Source organism: Macrosteles quadrilineatus, unplaced genomic scaffold (genome assembly GCF_028750875.1).
Source record: "Macrosteles quadrilineatus isolate MER2022 unplaced genomic scaffold, UCM_ALF_1.0 Scaffold_4__1_contigs__length_99947679, whole genome shotgun sequence".
Lineage (NCBI taxonomy): Eukaryota > Metazoa > Arthropoda > Insecta > Hemiptera > Cicadellidae > Macrosteles > Macrosteles quadrilineatus.
The window spans coordinates 70,135,167-70,161,176 of record NW_026542597.1 but is presented as its reverse complement, the minus strand read 5'-3'; the positions used below and the strand labels follow the sequence as shown (position 1 = coordinate 70,161,176).

Genomic DNA, 26,010 nt, shown 5'->3' with positions numbered 1-26,010 from the left:
ATTATTTGCAATCGCATTTTTTTATCATATACAATATTTTAAATTGACTGTCAATTTGGAATGCATAGTGACGATTATTATTTCGAATACATGTTTGAAAATTTGATTAAAATCAATCTAATACTGTACTGTGGATTATCGTACGGTTTTTTTTCCAAATTAATTTAATCAATGTTTTAGACATTGATCTTTTGAACTGATGGACTTAGTTTTTATCAGTTATTGGCACGTGTTTATAAGTGTGAATCATTTGGGTTAAAACCAATCTTTGCGTTATGACCAATGTTGTTTTTAGATTATTAATTCACTGCTATATAAAAAATAGGTTGTCTAATTTGATATAACATAACAAATTTTATTTTTTTTTTTTATTTTGAGGTGCACCGACAACTAAAGATGTTTTACTGATACACATTATAACCCACCTGTTGCACTTAAACACTGAATTGGATTCTAGAAATTAAGGTTTCTATCACTAAACTGAAGGGCCTGTAAATCAAGATTTTTAAATAAAGTACCTCTACGACACTGACACCTTTTTTTGTACGTACTGTATTTACAACAAAAACTAAGTGCAGTATAATTTTAGAACCGAGAGCATAATAACTGGTGTATCTTTGTTACTGACTAAAGATAAGCCGGTCCTTAAGCCATGGTTTTACAGAGGTATTTTAAATTGATAGGCCTTTTTAAATCGGTTGGTAATATCATTGACTAATTTATACCACACGTCTGGTGCTGTATATTTAACTAAGTACATAATGTAACCTAATGTTAATTTGGAGAGTAGCTCTTAATTTTTATAATTCGTCAAACATGGAATCCTCAATAACGCTTTGAACAAATCATTTTCTGAATAACTCCGGATATATTATTTAGAAACAATTTTCAAACAACGACACATGGCTGATTCAAACTCTTACGATAACCACAATCTTTCCACAACCAAAATTACAATCTTTACTGGCCAAAGTGTCGTCAGGTCCAAAACAAAGACGGCGCCAGTTTTATTAATAGACACATCTGCTGCAAACCGGGTCCAGCATTGTAGGCATTGGACAGTGTTGCTGTTGCACTTATGTATTCCAAGTTAGGCAGGGTACGTTGGTGCTGTTAGGTTGGTACCACCGTGCCTTCAGTCAGCTGATATGAAAGCGAAAGTCCCGCCATTGTTGGTATAACCTCGCGCGTGAACAGCTGATGGTCGAAATATTACGGTTACGTTTGTTTTGTGTCGTGTCTAGTGTTGTGAGGGAGTGTTTTGTGAGTTAGGTAAGTGAATTGTTTGATTTGTTGTGTTTTTGTGTGATTTGTGTTTCTGGGTAAGGAGTGTTGCTCTCAAGAATGTGGTCCCAGATGGTAGAGCTGAAGTAATCTTTGCACATTTGTGCGTCGTATAGCGATATAAGCTATGCTATGATACAAGCATTATTAATAATTAATTCTTATGGTGTAATAGACAAAATGACATTAACAGTTTAATACAGAATTAATAAATGGTATCAGCAATCTGACACATTCTTTCTTCCACTTTCAAAAACCCTTATCATTACGGTCGGAGTAACAGTTTTGCTTTTTTTGTGATTTTATGGCATAAATCACAAAAATTGCTATATATTTTGAACCGTAATATTTACAGCACTGGGGGTGGTGCCATTTTGTTAAGGATTTAAAGAATTGTAACATACTAAATCGTAATCAAAATTGGTGAGCTGTCTCCAAAACTCCGATTTTCCGTTATTATGGGGGTTTTCATGGGAAAAATACATAACTTACAATAGATTTTGAACCGTAATTTTTACAGCGATAAGGATAACATACAAAAGTTGAATAAAAATCGTTAGGGCCTTTTTTTTTTAAACCTGCTTTTCCCTAATTTTAAGGGGTTTTATTGAAAAATATGCATAAAAACATGAATTTTGAACAATTAAAAAAAGCCTATCTTGAAGTAGAACCCACATACCAAATTTAATTAAAATCGAACAAAATGTGTAGTCTCTAGGATTATACATTTCAATTGGAGCAAAATACTCTCTTACCCACAATCTATAAAGTAAAAACCTACATAATTTACTCAGAAATATTCAAGTGGTTTACTTCTAAAGATAATATGTTGTTAGGTTTAGTTGTACAAAACTCCAGCATAGAATCAATAAGGGAATGTTGCTGAAATAAACTCCATACATTTTATGACTCCAGTTAACATTTTTGTCTCTAACTACAGAACTTCGTTTTGGTCAGATTCATCGTTTGATAAACAATTCTCACCAAGGTATTGTTTCTCAGTACCTATATCATAGTATGCTGGTAAATGCAGAATATGCATAAAACCACCAGTAAATTATGCATCAACAGTAAAACGAAGTCAATAAACTCAGACTGAACGATTTTCCTTGCTATTGTTCCAGTGTAAAATGAGATGGAGGACTAATTAATTTGAATCTTTGAATGATTCTACAAACATTACAATCAGCCTAGAAAAAGAACCCAAACTAAAACTTGGACATAGCCACTTTTTGGGATCAATATTGGTTTTGAAGCCAATTGTTTTTCTAGGTTTGTACCAAATCACATTCAGTATTTTTAGGAAACTCATATATCATCCATTAAAAAGAAATCTTTAAATTACCTAATAAAAACTTGATAGGTGATATAAATAGGTATTTTCTAGATAAAAAAGTAGTATTAAGTGGTACAATACTGCGATATATATAATTTTAAAACGTTTGTATTTTGGAGAAACCTCCAGGCACGAATTAGGACAATTATTTGAATATTTTTTAGTAATTTTCGTTGAAACTATGGTTTACCAACGATAGATTTTTAGAGGGGTCAAGGTTGTTTTGAACACTTAGAAGTAAGATCCAGGCCAAACTCCCTGAAGCTACAGGACATTTTCCCTCCTCTCATGTAGAAAACACATTACGCCATGTTATTTGCTGAATGGTCTAGTTTTTAAGCCAAAACAAAGGTGGTTCAGATTTACTTGAATTAAATTATGTTTTATGTTATCAATATATGATTTTTTATATTGATGATATTAAAAAATTTAATTCATCTCCTCAAGAACTTTAGCCCAAATTATCTAATTTCAGAGCACGTATTAGACAATATTTTCGAAGATGGTAAAAAAGTGGGAAATTTGTCGTCTCCTCAAATAATGCTAAAAATAGGTTATTTTGCTAAAACAACAATACTCATTCATACTATTAGTCTATATGAGGACAGAATGAATGACAAGTATTTTTTATGAGGATCTTAACTGCAACCATAATATTCTCAAGTCATTGGTAATCTGTAATCTCTTAAGCTAATCCTTTATATTCCTCCTTCTGACGACCTCTGTTTGTCCGATACCAAGTGTTTACCTTGGCTCGCCCCGAGCCCGAGGGGCAGACGCCCGCCACTTTCTCCAGCAGCTACTGAGGCTGCTGAGGCTGCTGATACCATGGACTCCGGTCTGATCCGGCTGCTGATCGTCGCCGCGCTGTTTCTGCTGCTAGCAGGTGACTATGGATATCTCCTGGATCAGCTGACAGGAGTGTTTGGTCCAGAGGAAGCCGATGGAGAGGTTGCCGCCAAGGTCGCTGAAGAAGATGCGACAGAATTGGCCTTCAAGGAGACCGGTGAGTGTTGTTGTTTGATGAAAGTACTTCCTACTTGCTTGGGATGGATAACAACACAGAATTTTGTAACTGATACAAAATATGATCGGTTAGTATGACAAATATGAGGCTTTAAGTATGTAGTTTAAAGTACAACCATCATTTCATGTTTTCAAAAGTTAAACTCATCTTCAGGCTATCATCAAACTGGTTACAAACCTCTCATAGCTCGTTAGGAGTTTAACATGATAAACAAGATACGATCACTAACACAAATATAACAAAACAGTTAGTACCGTTACTGGTCGACCTACAAAATAACGAAGTTAAGGGTAGAAACAAAGTCATTTTAGACAAAATTGTAAATATTTTCTACTAATTCTACTCGTTTGAAACGGCGAATAAAAATAATTTTCACAAAAAAACCTATGTTTTACAAAAAAAAACAAAAAAACATAACATTATAACGGTAGCATAAAGTAAAAATGGACGAGTTAATAAACATTCATTTTCGTTCTTCTATTTTTTTTTCGCTTGCCTATAAGTCCAACTTGTTTAAATGGTTTTTAGCACTGTCCTATGACCACAGGGTTGAATTAAGTTGATATAAATTTGCTTGAATAAAACTGAAACTAAGTTTGATTAACCAACACGAACACAAATTAGCTATCGTGCCATCGTCTCCCAAATCACGAGCGTATCAAATTTGTTAACAACACTGCCTTCTATATCCCTAAACAACATACGAATATTTCTTTGTTTTCACAAGGAGTGTACCTCGTCTCAGTTGAGAGTCCAGACGGTTTGTAGCGGACCTGTCGTCCTTGATGTCCACACGTCTGTAGCCAGAAGTAGCAAGACAACAGTTCCACGGATCTTGTTGAGATAACCAGTCTGTACAGTGTACAGTATGCGATAATTAGTCATTTAAAATTCGTAGGGTGCGGCTGCTCTTGTGACAGTGCTCGAGCCTTGTGTACTGAGGAACTGGGTTTAATCTCACAAATGCAATGGTTCGGAATCAGCATAAAAATTGTGGTCTAGGAAGCCAAAAAAGGATATCTCTGTCTGAAGAGAATTTACTTGGTGTTAACAAACTTTACATACCAAAAGCTGTATATCACAGTTTTTTTACCTTAAATACTAGTTCAATAAAGGTAACAAATCCTTAAAGGAATTGACATTAAAAATGTTACCTTGACTAAAATATCGATAAGGAAACTTACACCAGTTTATGCTGACCCTCTAGAAAACATACAAGCAGAAAATTACGCTATTAAAATTAACGAAATCCTCCACTGTTGTTTGTATTTTAACCAATTTGTAGAATAATTATTTTTCCTACACTTATAAGTTACTTATAAGTTATTTACGAAAGATAAAACGCCGGGGCGCATTAGAAACACGCACTATAAAAGTATGATATATTTTTCCTTTTAGGATATAACCTCATTTAACAAAATTTCATTAATAAACTGTAGGGTTTTAACATTCAGCCAATATATTTATGTTACAATTGTATTTAAGTTGTACTGTATATAGCTTAATCAAACCTATATATTAAGCCAATGTTATTCTAAGAATTCGAGGGTCAAAGAGTATACTTTTTGTTACTTAGAACATATTTAAATAAAGTAACTAGTGGTTTGCTTAATTTACGGGTCAGTTGTATTAACATTTCACTAAGACTCTTAAATAAAATGTTTCCACCAAAGGTAAAATAATACGTCTCTTACCTCAGACTTTTATACCTAATCAACTTTGGATTGTGTGATGATAATATTACAAACGATAAGTTATTAGGAAGTTAACCTTAGTTACCAAAAGCTGTTGTGGCATTTTGTTTCCGGTCTTAGTGGCCTTGGAATCAAATAATGCTTAGAATATCTACCCAATGTTGATACAGTGATAAGAAATAGTAACAGATGATTCATTAATAAATTCCATTGCTTTTGAACCATCCAAGAATGATTAAGACACTCTACAAAGCTACGGAAAATTATTACTGCAATTCTTACATAAAATTATTACAATTCTTTAACTAAATTTGAATAAATATGTAAATATGTTTGCCATTGAGTCAAAAGATAACTGAAAGAGGAATATACATGATTTACGTTATTTTGGTATCCGTGAATCTGGGTAGAGCATAAATCGGTGCTATTTCTCGTAGGAATCGTGCCAAACGTTGCGCCAAAACGATCGTAAACAAAACACGGTCACCAACCGAGGGACGATTCTTGTGACATTTGTAGCTCTACAACCGACTAAATTTCGTGTTCAAACTAATTGTTATTAGTATTAACAACACAGAATAGAAAGACTACAGTTAATGGTTGGAGCTCGCTTTCGATTTTTAGAATTACTTACTCGATCAAAGTAAGACTATGTTTGTTCATTCAAACTGTAAAGATTTCTGAAAATGTTTTGCGTTGGTTTTAAAACTTTTGACTGTAATTGTAAGTATTTTTTACTTTTACCACCAACAAACAACTTAATGTTTGAGTGTCTTTTTATCGTATTTTGTGCAATCTATTTGACCTACAAAATGTATTTGTCAGCAAATTAATTACAATTATTGCAAAATAGCTACGAAATAATTTTGCTATTGCAAAAGTTTGTGTAAAAATAATTTTGCATACGAAGTAGTTTTGGCAACTATTAATCTCAATTTTGTAAACATGATTTATCATACGGAATATTTTTTGCCAGCTAATAAATTAAAAACAATGAATGAATCATAGGAAATATTCTCGTTAGGAAATTAATCGCAACGTTGTAAACAAGCTACTAAACAGTTTTGATTTTTGTAAACATGATTCAGCCTCCGAATTGGATTTTTATTAAATCGATCAAAATAAATTTATAATCATGAGTTGTTGGAGGTTAAAAAAAAAACTGTAATCACCAACTCATGTATGTATATTCTTTATTGTTGTAACTAGGGGGCAATAATAACCAAATCGTTAGAAAGGTATTTTTGTCACCCTTTGGCATAAAGTATTTTGTGAGTTATAATTTATTTTTTATCTACACTGCCTTTTTGTTTCATTAATTCTTTCGCTATGTTGCAGACTCTCAAAATAAAATGTAACCATTATATTTTTCTTTCAATATCCGTCTTGAACATATTTTATTTACTGGCATCACTGCATCAATGATGTTCCTAATTTCATTTTTGACAACGTTTGTATTTTATTTAGTTATGGACAGACGTTTATTTTTGTAACAATCCCATCTAGTATCAATATTATCTACTACATCCCAACTGTGAAATGCACAGACACGAATAGTGACCAAAACAGTAAATTAAAAAGAGATTACTCCAGTAAACAGTTGTACGATTATTGCAATAGCAATCAACTAGGAATTACTGTGCGTGGGACGACACAAGTGTGTTATAAGCTTGTCAATTACTGTTCAGCCGACGCATCCATCTGCATAATATGATGCACCATGTGCACTGTAACTGCATCATGTCGATTTATGTGCAAAAAGAGTTGTAGTCGGATATTTAATCTGTTTTGCATGAAACGTGTTTTCATAAATGATTGTTTTGAAAAGGTAATCCAGTGTTCTATTTGTAGATTGTGTATTGAAACATTGTTTTGGATTGATTGAACTGAATCTGTTTGCATTTTTGTGATTGATTAGGTTTGTTGATTAGTTGGGGTTTTAGAAGTTTGTGTCAATTAATTGGATGTATAGTTAATAATTTAAAACAACTATTCAAGGTATATAGATGTACAGCAGAGTGGATACAGTGCTCCTGTAATCAATAGTTTGCCAGTTTAATCCTAAGAAAAGGCAAAATATTTTTACAGTTCAAAACAAGACCCAACTGTCTGGGCTTTTGCTATGGGCTTTTACATATGTAATGCATTTACAAAATAATCCCTGATTTTAGTAAACTTAAAATAGATCCACGGTGTATCTAAGGTATTGATTAAAATATTTATATGCCAAATTTAAAGGAAGATTAATGCTATAATTAATTATAAGCTACATCAATAACTTGGCAAAAAACTAGCACTTGAATTGAATTTTCACTTAACAGTTTTTACTCGCAAAGTTTACTTGTTTCTGCTGCGGATATCTCTCAACTTTTCCTTATTAGCATCTAATGCACAACCTGTCATATTTGGCTGACTTAATATGGTGACATAACCGTCAATTAGTTGTGGACCAGGTCCAACAACCTCAAAACTGTTCCGGCCCGACTTCCGCTCTTTTTACGTACGGTTCCCAGTTCTGGGTTATGTTATCCAGAAAATATAGGATCCTATAAATATGGGATATTCTGGTGTAAGAAAATATTTTAATGTCATATAACAGGGTAATTTTTTATAAGACGGGTCTCATTGTTGTGTTTAGATTGTACCGAGTTTCAAATAATACTTTATTATTTATACTTTTCAATAAAATGGCAACCATACAAAGTAAGTATTTTAAGCCAAGTATGAATGTAGATGAGTGTAGGATGAGTATGGTGAAGGCCAAGGAAATTTTAGGCTGAATGAATTAGGTAAGTTAATGGAAACAGAATACAGTGTGAGAGAAAAGGGGATTTGTTTTTTCAAGTTAACTTGAGGAATGTAAATGAATTTGAATTAATTCTATGTTTTGATGATACAATGGGCTCGATATTTTTACTTTGAACCTGTTTGTAAGAGAATGTCTTAGTATCATTAATGATGATTCCTAACCCATATTTAAATCTTTCTGTTCTATTGATTCTAAACGTATTTTTTTATAACGTCTTCCATTATCCTCTAAATTTTCTCCAGCCATTATTCTTACACTGCATTCATTCATTTCCTCCTCGTTCATTTTAGGACTTTATTTTATGCAAACCTCTAATAAAAAAAAATTCCATCTTCCATAACAACATTCATAAATAGCCTTATCCGTAGTATCCGTTAGTATGCGATCGGAAAAATCACAAATGAAAAATGATCCAGGAAAAGGGTAAATTAAAGGAGATGAAAGAGGAATCGTAAGCAGAGCGAGATACAGGGGTGCCCAGAGGGGGGGACTGTGGCGCGTTTGCGCCACAGGAATTTTTGGGGGGGGACTTTTTTTGGGGGCTTTTGGGGGGGACATTTTTTTGCTAGCTATCATAATGAATGTATAATTTTGTATAAGCAGCCTGAAAAGTGTTTCTAAGTAGTTCACTATCAACACCAACAACAGTTTGCCATTCGTAATTAATATTGCTTCTAAGAATGGTGAAAACAAAAAAAAACACACCTTGTCAGGTAATCCTTAATATTCTAGTGTCGAATTTTACTTGATACATATGTTTTGGTGGTTCTTAAACTCCATTATCGTCAGGCTTACATAAAGATCCACTTCTGGAGGTGTCGTAAGAATACGTTACAAACATTTAATACAAAACACGAAACGATTACAGATATGCCTATCAATTCACGCGTGTACATTGCCGTCGGCAGGACTGGAAGTAAACTGAATCAGATTCAGGTTATGACGGAGACGGACTGACGTGGTCTCTAGATTGTCGTCTGCGTTTTCAACAGCTGATATTGCACTATTGTAATGACTGAGAAGAGTGTTGAAAATATAATGGAATTCATAGTTAATCAAGTGTTTTCACTCAAAAATTGTGTGCTGTCCCTAGTTTTATGTATTTATAAATTTCAAACTCTTCAAAAGTATTTAATAAATTTCCTTTCGCGCAGTACTGTAGAATTTCGAGACCATCATTTATATCCAGCATATAAATTGAATAATTTATCAATAATTTTGAATGGAAAACTCAATTATGAATTCCATTATATTTTCAACACTCATCTCCTTCGTTACTACAATTAGTCCAATATCAGCTTTTGATAACGCAGACGACAATCCAGAGACCACGTCTTTCCGTCATAACCTGATTCAGTTTACTTCCAGTCCTGCCCGCGGCAATATACACGCGTGAATTGATAGGCCTATCTGTTATCGTTTCTTGTTTCGTGTTTACTGTTTGTAACATATTCTGACGACACCTCCAGAAGTGGATCCTTTTGTAAGCCTCCGATGGTGGAGTTAAAGAACCGCCAGAACATATGTAGCAAGTAAAATTCGACTCTACCTTACAGATATTATTAATGATTGTCTGACAAGTTGCGTTTCTACCATTATTAGTCGTAAGAGGCAATCCTGGGGCTATCAAAATGAATTTATTATAAGATTACTTCATCACAAAAACCTTTTATGCTGGTGGCAATTAAGGAATTCTGGGTATTTTGTCCGGCGATTTTTGTAGAAGGAAGCCTAAGAGTGGCGAGCAACAAAAGTCTGTCCTATTTCGTGACTCTGCCTATAATTTTGAAATAAGATAGCCTACTTTTTGCCAAAGTATTATTAATGCACTTACAGCTGTTTGATTTCTTAAGCCCCGTAAAATTAACGCCACCTAATTTATTGTACAGTTACAGTACTGTGTTGGAGTAGAGTAATTCGCCGAGTATATTGTTGTACGTTTTGAAGACATTTTCTATTGCAATACTGAGTAACTGTTGGCTGATAATACAGATTCTGAATTTAAAATTGAAAAACTTCTAATTCGTCCATTAGTTAGATATAATGACATATTGATGACGTTTACTATTAAACATTTAATTTTGATTATCAGAAAGTTAGTTTTTCTTTACCTCAACTTTTACTAAATACTTTATATGCTCGTTTTATGAGGTAAAGGGGAAATTTACAGATAAATTGGCGGGGGGGAGGGTAGGTTTAAATATACGGCAGTATAAATGGGGGGGCTACTCCTTTGGCTTGGGGGGGGATTGCGCCTCTGGGTTTGGGGGGGATGGGCACCTCTGGCGAGATATAATATATGGAGTTACTGTACTTCAGAAAACAGGAGGTTAAATGGATTTGACATGGCAAAGCCGGAGGTAAAAATATATTTTTTTTCGAAAGTGTGGTTCAATCTTCAGCAACACCTCTGGAGTCCTTGGACCGATAGGCACAGATCGTGGTTGTGCAACCAATATTTCGGCAAGGAGCAGGCGACGTCGAGGCCGACGACTATGAAAGGTCGGTTATCCCTTGGCTGTCATGGGAGAAGCCTTGTTAGGCAACATTGTAAAACTTGACATTTTTGTGTCCATTCAATAAGTTACATCTGGAATGTTTTTAGAGAAAAGTTGACGCTTAGTGGAACTTGTTTTTTAGAATGATCTTTTGGGAACTGGTTTTTACTTGGAACAGTACTAACTGGTGTCCAAATGTTTTGAATATGACAAAACATATCCGTGTTTCAGGATGTTGTTCGTAGGTGCATAATTACTTTCGATTGGAGGACAGATCCAGTTGCAATAGTTATTCCTCCCTGAAAGACGTATTCTTTTAGTTTCCTAAATATGTTCCAGTTTCTGAACCACGCACAAGCTATTGGTGATTGGCCAGATTTTAATTCATGCCTCTAGAAGACATGGACCACTCTATAACCTATAAAAATGCACGCCTATTAAGAATTAAAAGTTTGTCGGATCGGTCCTGAGAAAAAAAGTGTGTCCCTGATGGATGGTACTGTATTTTAATGAATGCTCCTAATAACTGATCTTAGTCAGTAACAAAGCTACGCACATCATCTCACACCACTCTACACTGACCATTTACTCATATTTGGCTTAAAATACACACCTAGGAGGCGTTCCCATCTCATTGATAATAATCATAACTCACACGCAATAATATTTGAGTTTGCGCTCTAAAATCTCAGTTTCAAAATGTGTTGATATTAACGAATACTTTGCTCAACCGTCGCTACCAAGTGCTGAAAAAATCTTTCCAAACCTCACTAAAACTAAAATACATAATTTGCGGCTAATATCTCCTCATTCCACTTCGATTCGAAAGAAATTTACTCATGAAGCCCGTCTGCTTGGATCTAAGAATGTTTAGTTCTTCATAATGCATTTACAAGCTATGGTAAAAAAGCAGCTTCTGTTATATACGATGGACGGCAAATAGTCAGCTGGTTCAGTAGTTACTGATAAAGTGGGTCAAAGTAGTTAAGTTACGCGCAATGACCGTAACCTAACCTAACCTAAGCCAAGGTCAGCGTCCCAACTACGTCATATACGCACTGCTGCCAACATCGTGGATCAAAATATCTTCGCTTCATTTATATGTATGTTGATGTCCTATTTCGTTTGATTGTTTGCTGTTAATTTCTAGGTTTCAAACTGTAAAGCTATAGGCTATCTACCAGATAAATCAGTGCATTATCAACTTAAGTTTGTCGTCTGGTACCTAATATAAACTACTCGTCTATATCTAAACTACGGACATCAAATACTTCAATTTTACAATTGGTAAGAAGTCGTCTTTGAGAAAACCAAAGTCAACGGTAAGACGAGGCAGGCTTGTGTTCCATGACCCATGAAGGACTTATTCACTGAGCCGTGCTAAAATGATCACATTGCGTTTGCAGTAAGATTAGATTGTACTGGTAATCGATTACATCTTACTTGCGATTTCTATTCACACGTTACGCTGTGTTCCGTATAGCGTTAAAAATCTTCGTCGACGCTCACGTTGGTAAAGTATCGTAGCAGATACATTGTTTTGTTAGTATAGTATTACTTCGTAGCTGTGACATATCTTATAAACACTGATATCAGACTGTCACTTTAAAATTGTTATTTCGAATCAAGTACCTGTTACTTACATTGAAAATAGTTCCTACACTCTCACGGTTATCGTGGTTGCTTAACAACTGTTTCTTCCCCAATCACGTAAAAGTACTTTGCAACAATGGGCCCAAGTAGCAAGATGATTGTTGATCATGATATACAACGACATCCGACCATCACGCTCATCACGTCATCACTGTTACTTTCCTAACCAAGTAACAGTTATTTTGACTGACAATAGTTCCAACGCATCACTACTGCAGCTATGGACTCATGTAGGGTTGATCAAGACATAGGCATCGACATCAGACCATCACAGTTATCATGATTACTTCATAGCAGTTACTTTACAAGCCAAGTTTTTTTGACTGACAACCGTTTTGACACAACACTATTTTGCAGCAATGGACCCGCGTAGCTGTTGATCATGACATAGACACTGACATCAGACCTTCACTCTGTTCCTCTTACTTTTTTAATTTAGTAACAGTTACTTGCATTGACAATAGTTCCGACACATCGTTGCAGTAGCCTTGGAACACGAACCCACGTAGTTGTTGATCATGACATAGACACCGACATAAGGTCATCAACGTTATCACAATTACTTCATATCTGTTACTTTTGAAACCAAGTGACAGTTATTTTCTTGATAACCGTTCCTGAATCACTATTTCGCAGCTATGGACCCATGTAGTGTTGATCATGACATAGACACCGACATCAGACCACGGCTTCCCTTTCACTGAGTCACGGCCGCGGAAACGAAAGCGAGAGTCGTGAAAGTGAGTGTCATTGTCAGATGATGTCCGCAGGATGTTGCCTCGACATGCGTAACACCGAAAAAACGGAGCAGTTGGAGAAAAAATAGACAGCGAGCGTTCAAAAAACTGTTGGAGTTTGGTAGAAATGTCAACTCAGGCCAGACCACACGTATTCTGTTTCGAATAGCAGTGGTGAAAACGTGTAATCATCTGAGATTGTCTTTGAAGACTCAATGCAAGGACGACTTTTAGTACTGTAGTGGAATCGGAATTATATTTTCAAATATGGGATAAAGTGTCAGGGGTTTTAATGCCCAGCTTAACTAAATACATGAGAGAATCTCAATCTCTTAAGTCAAACTGTCAATGGTGAAACTGAAAAAAATCATTGAATTTACAGTAATTTCGTTTTTCCAAACTCGGAGGCACCACTTATTCCCCGTGGCTGACATTATCATCTTGGGCCCTTGCTAATGATCCCTAACCCTTGCCAACTGTGGGAAGACCTTGTGATTGTCACTGATCACGGCAAGGAGTTTACAGAGGAGTTTCAACCGTCCAGGAGTCTCTGGTAAACTCCTGTGGGAGTTTGTTTGTTCACACAGTTTAAACTTTCAGTCTCATTACGTGCAGTTTGTTTGAGATTGAAGGTTGGACTGAGGCGCTTCTAATCAGTTTTTGTTAGGTAACGCTACTAGTTAGTCGCTTCCATTCACCGTGGGAAGCAAGGATGGGTCTGAAATAATTAGTATTGTTGGAAACTTAGTTTTCTGTCTAATTTGAGTAGTAGTATTGGGACAGTGGTTAAAAACATCTCATTGTTCATCCCATGATAAGATTTTAAATATAATACTTTTATGACGAAAGGTTTTGAAGTTTGTGATTTTGGACACGTCTACTATGCTAAGTTGATTAAGTTCTCATGCGATAAATGTGAAACCAGATTTTAAAATAAGGCAAGTCTGGTTCCTTGTTTTGTTGGAAAGGGCATATCAACTAGATAGGGACATCTTAAACATTCAAAAATTTGTATGTATCGATGATATCCAGTTATTTTCTGGGCATCCGCTCGCCTTCAAATCCAAAAATTGCTCGTTTGACTCCAAACAGTGTTGATTCTAGTCACATGTGTCATTTGTCCAATCAACCAATTATGCTATCTACCAAAAGACCGACGTCACCAGGAACCGCTGGTAACGGAAAATACCAGCGTAAACACACACAAATTTCACAATCAAAAGTGTGTATCTTCAAAAATTCTAACATTTTCCAACTTGACAAAAATTATTTCACTTTAAAACTCCAACACATATTAAAACCTGCGAAATGACAATCAATCGGGCACGTGTGAAATTCGTTTAGGTGTTAAAATAGGTTTGAGATTGAATTAACGCTGCGTCACACACGGACGGTGTTGATTAAGAAAAAATATGGCACAAATAACCTCATCGACGGGTTGTCTGTATGCAAACTTCGTTGGGCTAATCGAATGTCCAGGGTAGGGGGAATGTTGTATGAGTGATGGACCCATTGTGATTGACCGGCGGCGATGTCCGTGCACTGTTTTAAAATTGCAGACTCTATTGTTTTGTGGATGAAAAGTGGATTGGGTAAGTGTGAGTGTGTGCAGTTTTTGAATTGGGTGTAAAGTTTGGATGGAATTGGGAAGTGTTGGTGAGTTGTGAGATGAGGATCTCAGTTTGTATTTTGTTGAGTGTAATGGATTTTGGTGATTCTTGAGGGGCTTTTTGTTTACGGTAGCTGGAATTTTGGATATACAGTGTTGGGTTTAGATTTAGAAAAGTAGTAATCATTACTAGCTTTATATTATAGACTGATAATGGGTATTGTGTTACTTTATGTTAACCTGGGGGAAGTGTAATTTAGTTCTGTCTGTTTAGTGAAAAAAGTAATGTTCAAGTCTTTTTGAACGACCGGTTAGTCAAAGAGTTTGTGAGACAATTGCAATGTTTTGAACTTGAGAAGCTACACTGTATGAATACTAAGTGACTATGAAGTATGAAGGGATATCATTTTTCACCATGTATAAACGAGTTGTCACGAAAAACTAACTTTAAAGTCCACGGTCCATAAGTATAGCTGCAAATTATTCCTACCAAAATTGCCGGAGTGTGATTAAAGACTTCTCATGGTCGTTATCAAAAGTCACACATCGGAACATTAACAAGAAAAGTCATCTAATCATTTAGCATCAACATTAATTGATCGTGACGAAAAGTCAACTGATTAGAATTACATTTGCACTGTAGGTGGAATGAGTAAGCCGAACACTTGACACCTGAGCAAATAATGAGCCAAGTCATTTCTCGTTATACATGAGTAATAAGAAAATCTACACACTCAACGTATGATAAAATTACGAACTAAGCGTTTTCTGGGGTCTATTGATCAGTATGTAAATAATTATGGACTAATGCAGAATACGTTTACTCCTTTTCAACTATTATATCCACCTCTAGTACCATTTTCAACACCCTGCAACTTAGCATGAACTAAGTAAAACAACAATGATAAGACATTGTGTATTGATCAGTTCAGTATTCAGATAGAACCTAATTATGATCAAAAAATCCAGAAAAGATTTGCTCTTCTAAACTCTTTCATACCACTTTCAGCTACAACCCTCGCACACCGCACCTGATTAAAACATTAAGTGACTTGACTGATCAGTAGGCTGTGTACATAGCACATGATGATCAAGTCACACAGTGTACACACCGTTTGTCTTATCAACTCCATACCTTTAGTGTCAACCCCCACAACACACACCTGATCTAGACATGAACCCGATGTCACAACAGTCTGGAAGCCTCCCAGGATAACTGAGGTTTCACATTACGCAATGTCTGGCCAATTATGTGGACCAGAACAAGTGGGCCTTCGCGACAGACACGTTTGGTCTCAAGGTGTTTTGGAGGAAAAGACACTTTTTATTAGGTCTGGTTAGGTCAATGGAATGTGGCATCATTAACAAGGTAGTTGGTTTTACAGAGTTTGGCGTACGAGTTTTTTGTCTGTGTGATTAATTTGAATTTATAATATCTTGTCTTTTAGTAACTCTTCTCACGTAAGTACCAGTAAAATATATGATTAGGTTTTCTCTAAGCATAAGCCTACTTCCTGACTTTTTCTTCCTGATTGGCCAAAGTTTAGTGTTTTAGAACACAATGAGTGTAGTACGCTTGTTGGAAATGAGATCCTACTAACAGTCAAAATTGGTGATCAATTAATAAAGACCTTATTTTGATAGCTTCTCATTGTACATAGCGGTAAGTGGGATGTCAATTGGTTTATGAATTTGCGGGTTTATTCAAATTTTATTTCTTTGGGTTATGCGTATGTTTTCACCAACTAACTAAAAGAGTTTTTGAGTTGAGCTTGGTTTCTAAGATTTGTTAAAGTATGTAATTTTTAAAACTAAATTCAAATAAGATTTTTGACGCTATACAATCTTGATCGTTTTTGAGCATGCACACTTACTATCAGCGTCTGAATAGTTGAGTGCCTATAAGGCTCACCTTCAAATCGAAAGGTTACAGGTACGATCGCTAGCTATGTCGATTATAACCCCAAGTTATACTACAACCTAACAATAAGTAGAAGTTAAATAATAACAGGATCAAGGTGCAGACTGTCTCTTATGCAAAATAATAATGCCCTTAAAGCACATAGAAATTAAAATTATAAAAATTAAAATCGTATTTTGTAACCAATCTTGTTGTGCAAGCAAGATTCCTGACGTACACTTGATCGATTTCGAGCAAACCTCCTAACACCCTAATGAACGCGGAAGCTACCAGAGCCCACTCTACGCCCAGATCACCCTATCTAGGAAGTATGCAACCGATCATAATAGAAGGTGATTACCCATGCAAGACTAGCAGGTGTGCTCTGGTATCGCACGCTATTGTTGCTAACACTTGTGCAACCGTTGCACGACCTACATCTAGCAACCTTGAGATGGTCTGCAGGTTATTGTGCGTTTAGAACTTCTCGATTTCGAAACTCGGGTTTCCACACAAATTTGTATCGAGTAGGACCACTCGATGGAGCTCTTCAGTCATTGTTTTAGGTTACGTCAGGGTTTGAAAGAGTTTCCACATACTAAGTACTGCGTAAGTTGGGGTTTATGTGGTGAAGGGGTGCGTTACGTAGGTTTGGCGATTTGTGAGGTTAAATAACCGATTTGTAAAGTTGTAGGATTTTGTGACTTAGATTTTAAATTGATGGTAGTTTCATGCGCTTTGACTTACGTTTGTGGTGGAGGGTGGGAGGAGATTTAAAAGTATTTATTGTGATTTATACTATCACCTAAATTGTTTACTATTGAAATTGTTTTATTGCTTACACAATATTCTAACGTTTATTCAACCAGTAAAATGGCAAGTGTACCTTTTATTTAGTAAATTCCTCAATAGTACTATGTACATTTTGTTGTTTTATTGTATTGACAAGTTTTTTATGTCGACACAAAAAATAGCTAATTCCAAAGGAGGTGAAGCCGAGGTCGGAAAATGAGCGAAGGTTGAAAAGACACTTTTTGCCACTTTGATGAACTATATTTTTCGTCATATTGCAGCATAATTTTTAACAAACTAAGTTAGAAAACTAAAATAATTGTCAAGGAAAGAAAGATGACTCCTCAAAACAGCTACCAACTTGTTTTCAATTTTGTTCAAGCAAACAGGCAGTTGTTTAGTAAGTGATTCAATCATTTCGTCTATTACGATTGTGTTGGTATTAGGCGCCTTAAAATAAGAAAATAAATTGCAAAACCTAGAAATAATTAGAACACAGATGAAACCATTGTTGTTCGATAGTGAAGAGTATTGTAAATAACATATCAAAAGTCTCCAAAAATATCTTTGGTGGAACACCACCATTTTTCCAAAATGGCGGCCAAATCCAGTAGTTTTTTGCTTTTTATTGCAATTCTGACTTTCCAGTCAATATTGGTGAAAAGGCGTCAATACATTTAATGTTCCTCCTGAAATTACCTTTAAAATGATACCAAATACATGTACCTACAACAAAAAATAAACCCCGTAGAAATAATAAAATATATCAAATAAAAATATTTGTTATAAATTAATGTAATTAGTCCAAGCAAACTAAAAATAACGTACACAGGGATCGTATAAAAATTTGCAAATAAACATTCTATGGTTTTATTTTTATTGTTGTGGTGTGCAGAGTGACATACCAAAATTGCAAAAAATCAGTCCACGGGAAACCCCTAAATTAAGGAAAAAATGTCGGCTTTTCCCAATATTGGACAAATTTTGCAACAAAAGATACCACATGTTTTTTGCACATTTTTCGAGATATTGACTTGGAACCACGACCGATATTTATTGGATAGTCCGTACTTAATTTAAATAGGGGACGCTTTTTGGGCCGCCATCTTGGATCAGCCATATTGGATCTGCAATATTGGATATAAATATTTTTTAATGTAATTATAGTGTTGTGACACATCATTATGAACTAGATTTCCACACTGATTTCAATGCTGAAATCAGTTTTTGAAATAGCGTTTTACGATTTTAAGATATATAAAAACGAAAACTCTCCCCATACATTTCTTATGGACGTTTCGTACTTTGACAATTTAAAAACACATTGAAAACTACCACAGTCTAAGGTTGTACTATCAGGTTCAAGTATGGCGTGGAAATAGTTCACCAGCAGATCCAACAGATTGAGAGTGGTGTTTGACTGATGGTACATATGACTAACTTACTTATAAATAACTGTAACTGTGTAACTTGGAAATTATATTTAGATAAATATAGGATATGGCCTTTAAAAAATTTCAACAAAACGTTTTATGGTTTTATTTTGTAGTGTTGTGCAGAGTGAAAATAACGGGAAAAACTCATCATAGCTATTCGTTCAAGTATTGACTTTTATTTTAGCTATGGATTTCTTATTGGGAGTTATTTAGAATTGGGGATAAATGTCTTTAACTAAAGACAAATTTCAAAATAACAATAATTCATTCAATAGTTCATTGAAGGTAGGCCTACATGATTCGTTTTAAATTTGTCATGTGTTATTTAATAATCAATAAAATTAAAGCCAAACATTTACTGAGTACTTTGATACCAGAACGAACTTGTTATCATATTAACAACCCAGGATATAAATCTTTTAACAAAAACTGATAAAAAAAGTTTACTTCATGTTGTTTCTTGTCTCAGGATTACTGTTTTAGATTATAAAAGGTATAATGTTACCTGGATCTGCCAAAGTAATCCAAATGCTGTCTAATGACTACGCGTTTAATTTAATTTTGTGTAGGGGTTTGTACCTCGTCTATAACTAGTCTGTTTTAACTATAAATAAAACAAAATGAAAGCTAACTAAAATGAAAGATCTTTTATCACTGAATATTTTAAGGCTAGAACGAACTGCAAGCAATAATAATACCTGGAGAAAAATAATCCAAACACATTTTCAAAGTAACTTACGATACGTCCATAACTGATGTATAGGGGAAAGTTTTCGTTTTAATATATCTTAAGCAACGAAAAACTTATTTAAAAACGGATTTCAGCATTGAAATCAGCGTGGAAATCTAGTTCATAATGATGTGTCACAACACTATAATTACATAAAAAAATATTTATATCCCATATGGCAGATCCAATATGGCTGATCCAAGATGGCGGCCCAAAAATCGTTCCCTATTGAAATTAAGTACGGACCATCCAATAAATATCGGTCGTGGTTCCAAGTCAATATCTCGAAAAATGTGCAAAAAACATGTGGTATCTTTTGTTGCAAAATTTGTCCAATATTGGGAAAAGCCGCCATTTTATCCTTAATTTAGGGGTTTCCCGTGGACTGATTTTTGCAACTTTTGGTATGTCACTCTGCACACCACAACAATAAAAATAAAACCATAACATGTTTACTTGAACATTTTTATACGATCCCTGTGTCTGGTTTTTTTTTAGTTTGCTTGGACTATTACATTAATTTACAACAGAAATTTTTAATTGAAATATTTTATTATTTCTACGGGGTTTATTTTTTGTTGTAGGTACATGTATTTGGTATCATTTTAAAGGTAATTTCAGGAGGAACATTAAATGTATTGACGACTTTTCACCAATATTGACTGGAAAGTCAGAATTTCAATAAAAAGCAAAAAACTACTGGACTTGGCCGCCATTTTGGAAAAATTGTGGTGTTCCACCAAAGATATTTTTGGAGACTTTTGATATGTTATTCACAATACTTTTCACTATCGAACAACAATGGTTTCATCTGTGTTCTAATTATTTCTAGGTCAAACCACATATTCAGGGGCCTATATACATTGTTGTCTATATATCGAATAACTGACAAGACTGTAACAATCAACAGATTAAATTAAATCAATTGATATATAATTACGATACATGCGATTTCTTTCAATCAAAGTTACTTTGACTTCCTAGGGTCTAAAAAGGCTTTTTACTCCCTATCGAGTTAGGCCTAAAAGCAACTTTAGACCCCCAGCTCATGTATTAAAAACTGCTGTTTTTGCTGCGGTAGGACGAAAAAAGTATTACTGTTAACGAATAATGAGATACCCAACAAAAGGCCATATCTGCTTATACAGAATTTTACTAGTAAATAATCAGCACAGTTTGTTTACTTGTGTAATCAGCTGTTTACGCAATTGTCTACGTAAGCTTGGATCAGCTGAGATAATCCTAATCAGCTGTCTGTCTGACCTCGACGACTCACACCTACCTTAAACTTGACAGCAAACTTCCTTGAATTATAGTTTTGTTTTCCTTAATTTATATAACCACAAAAGGTGTCGATGAATGATTATCTGTTGTAATTTGCATATAGAATGTCTTTGTTTCTATATAGTTTGCATTCTAATCTACACGAATAACGAGGATAAAATGTATCCTTCTATTAAACAATGAATGTTAGAGTAACGCTTTTTTACGTCCATTAAAAATGTCACAAAACACAATCGCATAAGTTATTACTATAAATTCAATTTTATTTCATCAATTCGTTATTGTTTCACTTATTCTCTGGCCCAGATCGTGGAGCAGAATTCGCAGGAATACGTGAAATGTGTAAACTCTAACTATTTCCGTAGCCAAGCTCGGTCCCCAGCTATTACTCGCTCTAATCACCCTGTCTTAAACAGAAATTATCCAGCTATGGCCCAATTGATGTTTACTATAATAATTTACTCAGCCAAGCTATGCTTAAGAAAAATACACATACATTTAGATATGGTTTCACTTAAGCCAAAGCCTGCTGATGTCAACGCTTCCGTCAAGCCTATCGTTGATTATCATTACACTTCCCAAAGCCAAGGTCGGTCCCCAGCTATTGCTCGCTCTGGTCACCTTGTTCTAACTAGAAAACATTCAGCCAAGGCCCAATTGATATCCAGATTATTCACACAGTCTGACAGTCAAGCTTTGTAAAGATATATGGCTTCACTTTAGTCAGAGCCTATTGTTGATGTATATTACCAATACACCTCCCAAAGCCAAGCTCGGTCCCCAGCTATTGCTCGCTCTGATCACCTTGTTCTAACTAGAAAACATTCAGCCAAGGCCCAATTGATATCTAGATTATTCATACAGTCTCACAGTCAAGCTTTGTAAAGATATATGGCTTCACTTCAGTCAAAGCCTATAGTTGATTACCATTACACTTCACAAAGCCAAGCTTGGTCCCCAGCTATTGCTCGCTGTGATCACCTTGTTCTAACTAGAAAACATTCAGCCAAGGCCCAATTGATATCCACTATACCTATTCACACAGACAAGCTTTATAATGATATATGGCTTCACTTCAGTCAAAGCCTTTCGTTGATTACCATTACACTTCACAAAGCCAAGCTTGGCCCCCAGCTATTGCTCGCTCTGATCACCGTGTTCTGTCCACAGGTCGTTCAGCCAAAGCCCAGTTGATGTCCACCATGAAGAACTCCTGTCTACCCAAGTTGATCTGTGAGCTCAATGCGACGCCGCAGAAAGAGAAGCTCTCAGACTCCGAAAAAGCTCTTCTGTCTCTCATAAGGTATAAAGAATACAATATTAGCCTTTAAGGCCAAAATAATAAAGCTTTAGTCGATAAAGGAAACAAATCATTCAATATATTTGCATGAATATGCCTATTACAGGTAATGTAATTCATTAAATTATATCTTTGGCTATGGCACTAGTTACCAGGTAAGAAATTCTTTCTTTTTGGACCAGCTGTAGAAAACGTCTTAACCAAATAGATAAGTGAAAGAACCACTCATAGTAGGAGCTATTGTACAAATAAGAATTTCCTAGTTATTTATAGGTACTATCATTAACTTTAGGATACTAATTAAGACTACCAATATGACCTAGCTTTTGATTTCTGATTAGAAAAAGAATACAGCTTAAAGAACCACTTAAACAGAGGGCCCCCTTACTTTTCACTTGTACTTTCCATTTATTTTTGATATTGAGTTAGTTGATGTGACATACAAGAAACTATTACTATATATTACTGTAAGTTATCTTTTCAGTTCTACTTAATTAAAAAATTAATGTACACGATGAAAATTGGAATTTGACAACAACCCAATCCGTCTTTTGGCTCAACCTAACTACTTTTTTCAAAAGACTGGAGACAACTTTAACATGGGAATATAATGTCTAGTTCTGTTTGTAGTCAAAGGTCCAATCCACACCGATACCAGATAAAATATGTTGGCAAACAAAGTGTCTGTTATATTTTTTTGAGTGGAAATGGCCAAAGGAGATGTTCCCTAATCTCCAGACAGGTTGAATGGTCTTTGTTAAGATAAACATGATTTAAGCTATTAGTTTCCCATTTTGCGGTATCAAAATGGGATTCCAAGAAGAAATCTTTCCAATATTTTATAATTTTTCGTATAACGACAAACGCTTACTTATTGTGGTTCTGATGAGATATTATAGTAAAATTCACATTTAAAAAATGTAATTGCTATATTGGTGTAGTTTTTCCTCCATAGTAATCAGAATCCCCATTAAAGGTGCCAGGCTACGTTAGTGGAAAAGCACTACTCTGCTCTTAGGGCTTGGGCTCAAATCCCAACAAAAACTCTTGGTTATGTGATCGTGTCTAATAGTTTTGTTTGAAATTCATCATAAAAATAACTTTTCTCGATATATTACAGAGGGTTTACATTACATTGCCTATTTTAGTAAAATCAAGGCAAGCTCAGTCCCAATATACACAGGTTGTATTATTTGACACAGCAACTTAGTCATCACAAATTACTAACGACTTGTGTCGTAACCTTTATGATGATCTTGATAAAATGTGATATCATCGTTACCGTTTCAAAAACATCGTGGCCTCGAAATCACGAGAGTCATTTGTTCCTAACAGATCAGACCATTAGTGTCATTGTGTTTTTGATATTATAATATCCAGGTATTGAGAAATCCTAATGTGGTCAAATTTGGCAAAACTTGTTTTTATCGTGCGCAAATTTTTGATTATTAAGATGAATTAGCTGACAAGTTATATTCCGTACAATTGAAGAGTTTCTTTTCTGTTCTTTCTTTGGTTTTGTTGCGGTTCATGACTTATAACAAATTATTTTTAGAACGTGTTCCAATGTTGAAACATGTATCTACCACAAAAACACAGAAAGATAACCTGTGAAATATAAATGTCAAAATACAAATATCTTTTTTTGTGAAGTTACATGAATCGTTATTTTTTGCTAATTTATAATATTTTTCCTCCAATGACACAAATTTCATTTTAGGGTTATTGTATGAAGATTTGAAGTATTTCAAGACATGTTGTATTATCTTATTTAATATTATGTTACCACATTATTTTACCCTCAGTAGTAACACTTATCAGAATTAAGAGATTTTTTTATAATATTTATAAGTATTTGACGACTTTTTGCGTATGTATTGTCTGTATTCTTATTCTGCTGGCTCCAGTGACAAAAATCGTATTCTAGAGTTATTACATAAAGGTATACACAAGGGTGAGGGGCGGTGGGGGGGGGGGGTGCCAGGGGAGCAGGAGGTGGGAGGAGGAGGGGTTCTGTATAAGTATTTTTATAGAAAATACTGTAGTTGTCCTGCCTTTATAGCTTATGCTACCCTACTTTTTTCTCCAATGACAATCATAGAATTTTTTATTCTTTCCTAGACCAACCTAGGATTTTATGTGGTTTTATTTTATTTATAATTCAACTGTTTATTTTTGTCTCCAGTGACACGACCATCAGCACGACCGCCGAGGTGACGTCGAAGTACCACTTCGCCGCACACATGGGACAGCTGATCGCAGGGGTTGATGGTGCGGGATGTCACAACTTCTACCCATCGTGTCCCTTTCCGGGGGTGCAAGTACTCAACATGATCAAGGCCATCCGGCTGAAGCCGCCCTCCTAGGCTAGACACACTGGACAATTGGACACTAGCCATCCTCCTAGGCTAGACACACTGGACAATTGGACACTAGCCATCCTCCTAGGCTAGACACACCAGACAATTGGACACTAGCCACCCTCCTAGGCTAGACACACCAGACAATTGGACACTAGTCGCACCATCTACATAGATGGACCTTCTGACTGTGATTTGTATATAGATACTTGTACAGATATTAGATGAAACTTTTTAGAATTTTTATTTTTAAGTTGATTACTTAAGGATGATAAAGAAATGCTGTTAAAATACCAGTTCTTAATGTAAGGATGGCTTAATAACATTGAAATACTGGAAAGGAAAGAGAGAAAGAGATGTGCCTTTGAATACATTTCGGTTTTATAACAAAATAACGTTACTAAACGTTTTTCCTTTTCCCTTATGAAACGTGAAATGATAACTGTATGTATTTGCACTTCAGCAGAATATCTCAGAAGTAATTTAAAAAATATAAAGGTAATAAGGTAAATAATGATTCATGTTCATCTCAGATTAGTGAATAAACTCGACTTCCACCGAAAATAAATTTATATAGCCAGGCTCTATAATTTTGCAAAGACCGAAATGACATATATTAAACATTATAATCTAGACATAGTTTATGAACCTTGGATTATATTACCACAAAAAATATTTTTTTTGACAGAATAAGGCTTTACGTTATAGTAATACACTTTTACATGTGTGATATAAAACTGCAAAATAGAATGTCAAGAAATAAAAGATTGTGAAAAATGCACTTCAGTCAAAGTGCATTGATCTATCAGGTTGTACATTGTAGTTTTAAGGAAGCTTTAAGTGATATTTTAATGTTAGTTAGCGCTTTTTGTAATTTATATGATTTTCGTAAAGCAGATATTTCTTATTAACTGTTGAACAATTTCAAAACCCCACAGGGCTATACGTTATTTGATCATTGAGTTTGTTTTTATATTTTGCCGGATAGATAGTCTAATAGAATACATAAAGTTTATACCATAATTTTATTTTTAACTTGTGTATATGTAGAAATTTACCCCATCATTGAATATTTGGAAAGTTCTGTATGAAATAGTTTCACGTGCAAAATGTGTACAATGACTTGTAAAGAAAATCGAAAAAGTCATAGTACAAATCATACAGTGCAGCAAAAAACAATAGGCCTACTAAAGACTACAAGATAATACAAATAATTGAACAATCGTATATACATTAGCCTTTAAGACACCACTTACCTTTGTATATTTGATGTAAATATGTTTAATCTTTTAGTTACTGTATAATACTTTTGTAAATAAACAATACATGTTACCATTTTGAATCTCAAAACCGATTTTAACATGTCTAAGATATATTTTAGTTTTCATAGAATGTAAAAAAGTGTACGGTTGAAAACTAACTCTAGTGTTTATTAGTTTTTATTTTTAATGTTTTCGAATGCGTCCAAATCATTTTTACTGAATCATTTGCTTGTGTTGTTTGATTATGAGATTAAAATATTTTACAGAGCATGTACTTGACCTAATCCCGAAAAATTTAC

At 34.8% G+C, this 26,010-nt stretch overlaps 1 protein-coding gene across 2 annotated transcripts; it reads left to right on the top strand.

The window, feature by feature from the left end:
* The first annotated feature begins 1,172 nt into the window (after positions 1-1,172).
* On the top strand, positions 1,173-25,979 carry LOC128993604 (uncharacterized). Of its 2 annotated transcripts, XM_054417595.1 has the most exons (5): positions 1,175-1,272; positions 2,409-2,556; positions 3,362-3,626; positions 21,960-22,092; positions 24,275-25,979. In XM_054417595.1, exons 3-5 carry the CDS (start codon positions 3,449-3,451, stop codon positions 24,453-24,455), a joined length of 492 nt encoding a protein of 163 aa, XP_054273570.1. In that variant the 5' UTR covers positions 1,175-1,272; positions 2,409-2,556; positions 3,362-3,448; the 3' UTR covers positions 24,456-25,979. The 2 variants fall into 2 exon arrangements, with proteins under 2 accessions (XP_054273571.1, XP_054273570.1); XM_054417596.1 differs by lacking the exon at positions 2,409-2,556 and having other exon boundaries at positions 1,173-1,272.
* The last annotated feature ends 31 nt before the right edge of the window (positions 25,980-26,010 follow it).